This window comes from Ostrinia nubilalis, chromosome W, assembly GCF_963855985.1.
Source record: "Ostrinia nubilalis chromosome W, ilOstNubi1.1, whole genome shotgun sequence".
Classification (NCBI taxonomy): domain Eukaryota; kingdom Metazoa; phylum Arthropoda; class Insecta; order Lepidoptera; family Crambidae; genus Ostrinia; species Ostrinia nubilalis.
In genome coordinates this window covers 10,507,198-10,518,337 of record NC_087118.1, presented here as the reverse complement: position 1 = coordinate 10,518,337, position 11,140 = coordinate 10,507,198, and the positions used below count along the sequence as shown (strand labels likewise).

The 11,140-nt window shown below is 37.0% G+C and overlaps 1 protein-coding gene across 1 annotated transcript; it reads right to left on the bottom strand.

Annotated features, from left to right (window-relative positions):
• Positions 1-222: 222 nt before the first annotated feature.
• LOC135086304 (uncharacterized) lies at positions 223-10,683 on the bottom strand. The gene is made up of 3 exons (XM_063981090.1): positions 8,641-10,683; positions 6,248-6,424; positions 223-309 (listed from the first exon to the last, which is right to left on the bottom strand). Exons 1-3 carry the CDS (start codon positions 10,681-10,683, stop codon positions 223-225), a joined length of 2,307 nt encoding a protein of 768 aa, XP_063837160.1.
• Positions 10,684-11,140: the final 457 nt, after the last annotated feature.

Sequence of the window (11,140 nt, the reverse complement as noted above, 5' to 3'; positions counted from 1 at the left end):
ACGATCATTAATAACACCGATCAACAAAAAAAATATTTTTTTTGCGCATGGATTTTACTTATTATATTCTGATTATATAACCTAATTTATATAAAAAAGTGCGATTACAAATCGAAAATATTTGCTTTTGAAGAAGTTATAGCGATTTGAATTTTCCATCTTCATAGTAGAATTTATCTAAAGATGCACGTCACATTCTCATTAGGATACATTTATAGATAATTATGGGGGCTTATTCGCAAGAACAGGGGGTACGCTTCCGTCAAAATATAGTGGGATTTGAGAGACGACGTTACCAAGGCCAGTATCCTGAAAGCATGATAGGGTTAGGTTTTTATGAGAAAAATCTTCTATGGAATATGACAGGGAAGTAGAACTTTTCATTTTTAATAAATATTTGGACTCTATTTTAAAACTTCTCTGGTGAGAATGAATCTTAAATGGATGTTTAGTATGTTTTAATAATAAGAAAGAATGAAAGAAAAAAAGAAAGAAAAATATTTGGCAACAAATTGAATCATCTCTATGTCCATGTTTCATACATTCATTGATATGCATTTTTCTATTTTTTACACATATAAGCAAATTCAGAACAATTTTTTGTTGTTATTCTTGTTTCTAGGTATTAAAGCAATAAAAATAAGCCATGCATAACCCGTGCTCAAAAATACTGTAGACAGTTGTAATTAAAGAATAGGCAGTTGTATTTTCAGGTATCGGTTCAGAACATTCAATTTCTATCCGTTCTATCAACAGGTCCAGTTTTAAGCGTATCGTTTTGTCTTGAGCAGTCAATGACGAAAAGCGGAGCCTTCTCTTTAAATTGAACCAAATCAAGCAATGGGTCAATACCAGAGTTGTAATACGACTGACGAAAGTTAGCATACATTTCATATAATATATTGTATTTGCCCTCATCGAATTTCAGATTAAGTGAGTCATATGGGAAATATTGTGAATTTAAAAATAACTTAAGGTTAGTCAAATTACAATGATCGAACAAGGATACACTTTTAGCTTTATTACATTTTCTATTAGTCTGTAAGCCAAAAATTACAAATCTTGGTTTCTCCAACTGAGAGGCAGTTTTGATTGACCATGAATGTTTAGTTGTTTTTGGTAGTACTGGGTATTCGTACAGATCCCAATTACGAAAGGCTAGTTGCACAGATCGATTTTTTTCTAAATGTTTTAGTAGTAACAATCTATTTCTATCAGAAACTTTAACATGTGGAACACGCCACTGAATTTTTTGAACTACCATTTCTACGTTATCGTTATTATCCATAATTACACAGTTTAAAACAGAGCTGCTTCTTTGTAGTATAAGTTCATGTCTACAATTTATAATTATTTTGTTATAGTCTTCCGCAAATCCTAATATTTTATTTAATGGAATAATGGCACTAAAATGACCATCCTTCAGTTTTGTACCATGCAAATTCCATCCCCATACTGCAGCCGCTATATTTTCACCTTCATTCATGGAAATGTAAGATTTTATTGTAGTAGTGATTCCAGCATTTTTGATGCGATCATTTTCGACACCATTTAATTCATATCGTACATCTTGAAATAAATATAATATTGGATTATTAATAAAATTTAAATCTTTTTTTACTATTTTTCCTGTTGAATCCTTGGAAGTGACATTAGCATAGCCTTCTATATAAATAGAACTAGCTGAAGGTAACACATATATATCTTGTTGGTGAATAGGTATTCTAATTTCATCATTGTCCTTAAAACTTGTACTATATGGATTGTAACTATGTATTTCATAGCTTTCAATGGAGTTATCGTGATGTGGTAGATCTGTGATTTGCAACATTCTGTAATTTAAATCCGAGGTATTGTAAGAACTTTTTGTTTTCTTTTGTAAGTTTTTTCCTCCTTACTGCACTCACACGTCTAATGCCTCTCGTTATAGAAAGTGGAATATCACGTTTATCATTAACGACGTTATTTTTATTAAATACAATCATGATAATTTAAAGGGTAGGTACGTTAAACTTTGCAATTAATGATTAGCAGTTTCAACCACAGACGATGATAGAATGTGCATTTAGTACTAACGGTATTATTATTTATGTGTTTCAATTATTAGGACGAAGACGTAAAGAAGGTAAAAAACAGATAACAATAAGTTTATTTTATCTATTTTATGTTTCTATGCCAAAATAATTTTAAGAATTTTAAACACAAATGTCCACAGTTATATAAATGTTTTTTTTGGTAATTGTTATAGTTGTAATTTATATTTTTTCCTAAATATCGTATTAATTCTTGTGGAGGTTTTAGATTACCATAACTATCAAAGTATTCAATGTAATTATTAAATTTTCCATAGGCTACCCAATGCGTACCAGAGCTTTTAGTCGTGTCAAGGTTTACGATGGCACATTCTATTGAAAAAGGTTTATTTGGTAATTCATCTCTCATAAATACTCCTCGAAAAAAGGGAATATTATATGAGTGATTCATTATATCAATATTAGTTAAAGCTCTATTGGGTAGCCTACAATTTAGTTTTTTTTCTGAGAGACGTATATTCCAAGTCCATTTTTGTACGGCTTTAGATGTAATCCCTTTCCAAAGCATACTGCTTCTATTTGCTTATTGTGTCTTTCTAGTTCTGATAATTGTTTTTTAGCTGTTCTGAATTCATTTATAGTTTTAGCGATTCCCGCAGCACCTCCAACTAAACTTCCAGCGGCAGATAAGCCAGCAAATATCGGTATTAATGGCAGAAATCCACCACTTTTTGGTACAGGTATAATTCGTGGCACTTTAATAGATAAATCTGATGCTAATTCTTGAGCTGTTTCACATGCCAATTTCATCAAAGCCTTTTTACATTTGGGCTTTATGCTCTTTATGTGTTTTTTGGTGCATGAAACAATAGTTTTAAACGATTTCTTTACACTTTTGCCTGAAGGTTTTCTTTTTTGTTCATTAAATCCATATTTTTTATCTGGATTGTGTGATGCTGAAGCAGCTTGTTTTATTTTCATTGTAGTAAAGTTTAAAGTACTTATTGTGATTTATTGCAAACAATTAATGATGCTAGTGTGCTAATTAGTAGACTTGATTGTTTTAAGAACTAATATGAAATGAAGCTAGATTAGCAAGTAATGTCTTTAAATAAGCACACCGTTTAGGTTGTTAACAATAGTAACAACTACAATACATTTGCTTTATCAATCCAACTATTTTCACTGGTCGGAAGGCCTAACCATTTGACATACACAAGATTTCCTTTTCTTTTTAATACTCTTTCAACTAAGTAAACGTCGTGATGTTGAGTTTTTTGAAGTTCTTGGGGATAAAATGCTCCAAGTATTGGACGAGACTTGGAATCCTCTAGTAAATAGGTCGTAGGATGCTTTTCTTGTACTTTGAATATTTCTGTTGACCAGTTAGGTGTATAACCTTTATCAAAACAAGCTTTTTATTTGCTTATTCTAACATAGTCACCGATTCGAAATTTTTTACATTTCATTACTTTCCTATCAGTAGCCAGTTTCATGTATATTCGCATAATGTTTGCTTTATTACTATTAGATATTGTTGCTGGTGGTTGACCAATAGTTCTATGCACATCATCATTATTGTACTCATGTAACTTTCTGTTAAGTAGTCCATTATTCCATTTATAATTTCCATTTAAGTTAAATTCCTTGTACAATTTTCCCTTCAGCGTTCTAATAAATCTTTCGACAATGGAAGCTTTTTTAGTAGAATACGTAGAGTAATGATTAATATTGTGTTTATTCATAAGTGATTTAAATTTATCATTATAAAATTCTTTTCCACAGTCAGTTTGGAGATTTTTTGGAATCCGACCATTTTTTAATAATATTTCAAACTCCTTTGTTACATAATTTTTGTTTTTTTGCTTTAATGCAATAGCCCATGCAAATTTTGAAAAACAATCGATAACTGCTAATATGTATTTATAACCACCATTAACACGTGACATGGCTTGCATATCAATTAAATCTGCTTGCCATAGATCGTCAATATCTTTTATAAACACTCTTCTTCGTGGATAATTAATTCTAGCATTTTTACAGATTTCGTTTACAACGTCTGCTTTGCTCATAATGTTTATCTAAATTTCTTGCGAGCTCTTTAATATCAGCACTTCTTTCAATTTTTTTTTAATCTTTTGTTTAAAATTTCAATACTTTTATTGATATTTGCAATTTTTTCTAATAGATGAACTTTAAGTTTTTCAATACTATTGTTTCTGTCAAGAATAGCCGAGTTTTCATATTCACTCAAAGTCTCCAAAACACTTAAGTGTTGTTCATTTTTGTTGTTATGGTTTATTGAATTTTTATTAACATGCGTATTATTATCACTGACATTCATCGTCAATGTTATTTCAAAGACTAATTGTTAATACGTTGTATGATCCTTTTATTTTAATGTATAATGCCGGCTTCCTTTAATTCTTCAATTATTGATAAAATTTCATTGTCGTGGTTGGTGTTGCCAGCACTTTGTGAAGCAATTAACAGTTGTAATCTTTCTATTAATTCATTAGGATCGTCCCAATATACATAATCTGTATTACTTTTATATTTTTTGCATAATGGTATGTACCCACCGGTTTTTGTACTACCTTTTATATTCGGATTATTAAGTGTGGTTTCATCATCATAAGCAAATAGAGGTTTGATGATTTTAAGATATTTTGATCCTTTGTCACCCTTTATTTGACCATTAGGACTAAATCCTCTTTTATGAGCGTTGGTATAATTAAGTATTTCTTTGTAAGTGATCTTATCTCTTTCGTTAACAGCTTCAAGATTAGGTTTACTACGAATTAGAAGTTCTTTTAAGCCAGGAGTTAATTCATAGTATCTGTCATTTATCCTTACTACGTAAATTTTATCAGGCTTTGATGTATCACCCTTCGATGAAATTGAGACTTTGTAATTTCCCATCATCAATTGTTTGTTTTTACTTCGTATTCCGAATGGCACATTAATGTTAGTATCGTAAATGTCAATAGCTTCATTCTTATCTAGCGACCTCAACGTATCATCAACATTTTCACGAGGACTTCCAGTGTTATCAGCATAATCAAAATATTCTGAACTTCCACTAATGTCTGTATGTATGTTCTTGCTAAAAGTATTATAATCTAAAGATGAGTTTAAATCTTCTTCCCTGTTTTTTGTACTCATATCAATAGAAAAATTTAGCGCAGGTTTGTCTTTATTATTCCCTTTTATTATAGTCTCCAAATTATCTGTGATTGGTTTAAATACCTTTTGAAATTTCAAATTAGCATTATCTTCCTCATTTTTCATCATTTTTATTTTTTGTTTTATATTATTAACTGATTTAATCAGTTGTTCTTTAATTTCGGATTCCATTAAATTATATCCACGCAACCGTCGTTAGCTGATAATATATCCTTTTAATTGACATAATTTGTTGTCATAACTTAATTTATATAGTACCAGAATCAGATCTAGAAACTAATAAATACATCAAAGCCTTGTCTATATCTACCTTTATTTAAAGCGCAATCTTTATTTATTAGTAAAAAGCTAAATCGATTTTTCCATATGCTTGAGCAAAGCTTACTGAACTCTACCCAGCTCATATCTGTATTAACATGCTCATTGTATATATGTTTTAAATTAGTGTTATCTTGTTTAAAGATAACCAAGAGATTAACATTGTCTCTTATTAGTTGCTTAGGTATTTTTGAATACGTTTGAGACAAATAAAAACAGTCTATCTGTTTGTGCCTTCCCATAGAAAAATAATTGCGAATGTTAATTTGATTTTCACATGCGACGTCATCAAAGATTATTATTGATTGTTTTAATGCTTCGTTTGGGTTAATAACTTCGCTATTGTCATTAAATACATTAAATTGAGCACCAGGAACCCTTTCCAAAACTTGACTTAAAAAGTGATATTTGGGTTGGTACGCTGTTTTTGAATATAGATAAATGTGTTTAAATTTTAAACCATTCTCATGTAATAGTAAATGGTGTGGCCAAAAACAATATGGAGCCACCGTTAGTATGAAAGTAAATTATTCCCTTCACACCGCGGTTAGGAGTCGAAACTCCTGGAGTGGACTGTAGGTGTTGGTTTTGCGGTTTGTACTATTTTGCTTTGAATGACAATTGATCTCCATAAAATAATGAGAAATAAAAGTGAACGTGGGCCAGCAAAACACATGGGAAGGATGGAAATGTGAAAGGTAAAGACTCACGAGAGATATTTGTAGGCAAGATCCTTGGTATGATGAGCTGGGTTTTCCGGGCGCTGGCATCCAGGTGGTATCGTCTACGTGGACGTCTTCTTCGATGATGATGATCGAGTTAGGAGGTATTTCACACACCCAATGTACTGCACCATATGTGGTCCACGAAATACACTCGCGGGAGATCTCCAAAATGCGATTAACACAATATAAAACGATAAATAAATTCAGTCCAGAGCTGTGGGACTGAACGCGGCGCGGGAGCTCCTTCCAACGTCACATTGCGAGCCAAACTAATGTTCATCTAGTCCACGCAGAGGGCGTAGACGTTGCGAATCTTTCGATGCTTTCTTCTCGCTCGCTCAAGGGCACCTTGTATGCGGGCAAGGGAGAGGGAAGATAAGAAATGCGGAAGGAGGAAGGATTTTAGTGTTTTGCTGGCGAAACACCGATATTCATGTGATTAGAAAAAAAACCTTAGATTAGGCGCGAAAGTTTTAAAATAGAAAAGATTATATTATGGCGGCACCATTTCCCCCCGGCCTTAAAGGGTCACCTTTAAAGAAATGTATTATAATAAATATAGCGGTTAATAAAATGAATGAGGGGAATTTCGAATAAAAAATTTTTATTATAAATTACTGCGTAGGAATTGGGCACAAGCGTACCACTGGCCGAATCAGAGTACCCTTAGAAGTGCGTACGGATACAACCCGTGTGACACCGTCCTTAGAAGTATGTAACTTCTCGATCCCAACTAATATTATAAATGCGAAAGTAACTCTGTCTGTCTGTCTCTCTGTCTGTCTGTCTGTCTGTTACGCTTTCCCGCTTAAACCTCGCAACCGATTTTGATGAAATTTGGCATAGAGATAGTTTGAGTCCCGGGAAAGAACATAGGATAGTTTTTATCCCGGTTTTTGAAACAGGGACGCGCGCGATAAAGTTTTTCTGTGACAGACAAAATTCCACGCGGGCGAAGCCGCGGGCGGAAAGCTAGTAATACATAAAGGCCACGATAGTGGAGGTGCGTTATCATTAATAAGTATTACTACTGTTCCGTCCCTAATCGTGTCTCCATCGGGTTTATTCCATTTAAGACGCGTTTGTAAACTATGAAGATACTCACTTCGCCACCTCTTCCAAAACGACTGGACCATCTTGTCCATAAGTGAGTGTCGTTCGATAAGGTTCTCAAGGGAAGGACCTATCTCCGCGGCGGGCAAAGAATAAAGCGGGAATGTGTGTAAAAAATGTGAAGGCGTAAGAGCCTCAGGTTCTGAAGGGTCAGAACTAAGAACGGTCAGGGGTCTAGAATTCAATAAACACTCGATCTGAGTTATTATAGTAACAAGCTCTTCATAAGAAAGAAGTTGTTGACCTATAGTTTTAAAAAGATGAGTTTTCACGGTTTTGACCATGGACTCCCAACAGCCACCAAAGTGGGGCGAAGCGGGTGGAATAAATTGCCAACTTATGCGATGCTCAGCGAGCTCTTCCTCAAAATGCGGGCGGTAATCTTTATTGATAAAATTGTATAAGTCGCGTAAGTAAGAATTAGCCCCGCGAAAGTTTGTAGCATTATCCGAGTACAAACATTGTACCGGTCCGCGGCGAGACAAAAAACGTTTAAGCGCGGCGATAAACGAAGCGGTAGAAAGATCGGTAGCCAATTCAATGTGAATTGCGCGTGTAGTCATACATGTAAATATACACAAGTAGCCCTTGCGGCTCTTCGCACCCCTTGAGCGGATGGGCACATATTGCATAGGACCAGCGTAGTCACAGCCTGTATGTAAGAATGATTTACTAGCAGCGGTCACTCTGTATTTAGGTAGGTCGCTCATTAACGGCGAATTTAGAGGTCGCGGTTTCCACTTGTGGCAAGCGTTGCATTTATAAATTCTGAAGCGGATAATTCGCCTGGCCGACAAGATCCAATACTTATGACGTAATAATGTCATTACAAGTTCGGGACCGGCGTGCAAATATTTTTTGTGATAATAATCTATAAGAAGATCAACTACGCGGTCGCGGCGTGGTAACACCACAGGGTGTTTTGTACTGTAAACTTCAGCCGAGTGATCTAATCGACCACCGACGCGAATCAGGTCATTATCAAGAAATGGTCTGAGTTTTATAAGAGCGGGTGAACAATATTTGTTATCATTTAAACACTCTAAGTCTTTAGAGAAATGTCTTCTCTGAACGTGACGTAACAAGATATTTTCAGCGAATATTAAATCGCTCGCGGTGACTGCGCTAGAGCGGCGAGGTATCCTTTTCATAAAACGATACATGAAAACGATAATATGCAGTAACTTCGTCCACGATGACGTGCGTTCTGCAAGTTCGAGAATAAGAGAATTTTCAGGGTCGGAAACCACTGAGTATGCGTGTACCTTTTCCTCTGGAATGGCATTTGAACCCAAGTCGGATATTTTAAAAATAGGCCATTCAGATGGGTCACGCTGGGCCCAAGCAGGTCCGTGCAACCACAATGGATGCTCAATGAATTTATCGGGCGTCAAGCCACGTGAGAGACAGTCCGCGGGATTCTCAGTGCCAGCTACGTGGTAAAAATGCTCCGCGGGAACATTGTCTACGATGCGGACGACCCGGTTGGCCACAAATGTATGCCAGCGGTGCGGGGATGAATTAATCCAACAAAGAGTCACCTTTGAGTCGATGAATGCGTAAAGTCCGGTAATCTTATAACGCGGGTCATATGTGTCATGAACACGACGAAGTAACCTCGACAGAAGCTCTGCACCGCAAAGCTCTAGCCGAGCAATGGTCATGGGTTTGACTGGCGAAACCTTAGACTTGGCACAGACCAGCTGCACAGTTACTTGATCACCGCAAGTAACGTGAGCGTAAACGATGGCGCCGTAAGCGCGCTCGCTCGCGTCCGAGAAACCAATTATGCGAAGAATACAATTTTCAAACACACCTAAATGGCGCGGAATTTTAAAGTCATTTAAAAGCGGTAAGGCAGAGCGAAAGGATTGCCAAAGATTTATAATAGAAAGCGGGGGCTCATCGTCCCAGTCGAGCTTCAACAGCCACAGCTCTTTTATAAGCAATTTCGCGTATAGAATCACTGGCGCGACAAAACCCATAATATCCCACAGACGGGCGACAACAGACAAAATAGCGCGTTTTGAACACGTATCAGGGGGCGCGGTGATGAGAAATTCAAAGGAGTCGTTCGACTTACACCAGCGAAGGCCGAGAACCCTCTGTTCTACGGTCTTATCGAATTCTAGTTGTTCTGACAACCTGTGGGATGCAGGAATGTTATTTAGTACAGATTGGGAATTGCTCGTCCACTTGACTAAATCGAACTGACCTCCTTTGAAAAGTAGGATTAATTCGTTAGCGACTTGTATAGCGCGCGAGTCAGATAGTTCACTAAAAACTATATCGTCCATATACAGCGAGTCGGAAGCGACGGCGCGAGCGAGCGGGAAAATATGGCCATCGTCCTCAACCAACTGTTGTACGGTGCGGAGAGCGTGGTACGGGCTCGACTTGAGTCCAAAGCAAACGCGGTTAAATTGGTATAATACCAAAGGATCGTTCATGTCGAAACGATAGAAAATGCGTTGATAGCGACGATCGCTTTCTCTTACGCCAATTTGTAAAAACATTTGACGACAATCAGCCGACAGAGCGACTTCAAAAAGGCGGAAATTCAAAAGAATTTTAAATAAGTCACCCTGTAAATTCGGGCCACTATGAAGGATGTCATTAAGCGAAAGGCCAGAACTTGTCTTAGAGCTAGCGTCTAGGACAGAGCGTAGTTTAGTAGTAGATTTATCTAAACGTACAACTGCGTGATGCGGGATAACGTAGTCAGAAAGACTGTCGTTGAATATATCGGGTGATACAAGAGATAGATAACCTTTCTCAATATACTCGCGAATGACGTCATTATAGGCGGCTCGTAATTCAGGCGCGGATTCTAATTTTCTCTCAAGCGAGAAGAAGCGTTTTTTCGCGACATCTACTGAGTTTCCCAAAGAGAAAACATCAGAGTGAAACGGTAAGGCAACTGCGTACCTGCCAGTATTACTATCACGTTCCGTGGTCGCTGCGTAGAAATGCTCGCACTCCAACTCGTCAAATGATTTACTTGTCGAGCGAGTGACAGGAGCCTCATCAATTTGCCAGAATTGTTTTAGAGCCGATTCTAATGAGTTTATGTCAGACGGACGCGGAATATAAGAACAACAAGCGAGCGATGTTTTATTACGTCGCGCAGGCAACGTGGGCACACTGCCCATAATTACGTAGCCCAGGACGGTCTGCACAGCAGGCGGAGCGGAGGAGTTGCTGCTGACCACGCGAGGTAGCAACAGATGCGGGAAAAGCGAAGCCCCGATCAGCACGTCGATGCGCCCGGGGGTGCCAAACGATTCGTCGGCGAGCGGCAAACCCATTAGATAAGGCAATGCGGAAGTATCTACCGGAACGGTAGGAAGATCGTCGGTTATCTCATCGACAATTAACGAATCTACGTTATATTTAACGTTTGAATTAAAGCGGGACGCGAATTGAAAATATACGGAACCCTTAACGGATTTTTCCGTACCACCGATACCCTTGACAGAGAGAGTATCTGAAAATTGACTACTTAAACTTAATCGTTTACAACAGTCTGCGGTGATAAAATTAATTTGTGAACCGCTATCTAATAAACAGCGAACGAGGTCACACGAGGTGTTCATTATTAAACGAGTCCCGAACAACCACTGTCGCAGTTGACAATAATATTGTTGAGTTCGTCATACATCGCTGCTTACACGCAGAAGTAAGATGATTGTTTACTTTATTTGACGCGGCGATGGATGCGTTACATTGAGGAGCGGCCGGAGTGACGTTTCCGCCCATCGGCGC

What these genes read in the sequence shown, in the direction of transcription:
- LOC135086304 (XM_063981090.1), bottom strand. Translation starts at nt 10,683, where the DNA reads ATGGGTTTGCCGCTCGCCGACGAATCGTTTGGCACCCCCGGGCGCATC. An exon ending in ATGCCATTCCAGAGGAAAAG is followed by an intron (nt 6,425 to 8,640) that starts GTACACGCATAC and finishes CGCATTTTGGAG; the next exon opens with ATCTCCCGCGAGTGTATTTC. An exon ending in CTTGCCTACAAATATCTCTC is followed by an intron (nt 310 to 6,247) that starts GTGAGTCTTTAC and finishes TCATGCTTTCAG; the next exon opens with GATACTGGCCTTGGTAACGT.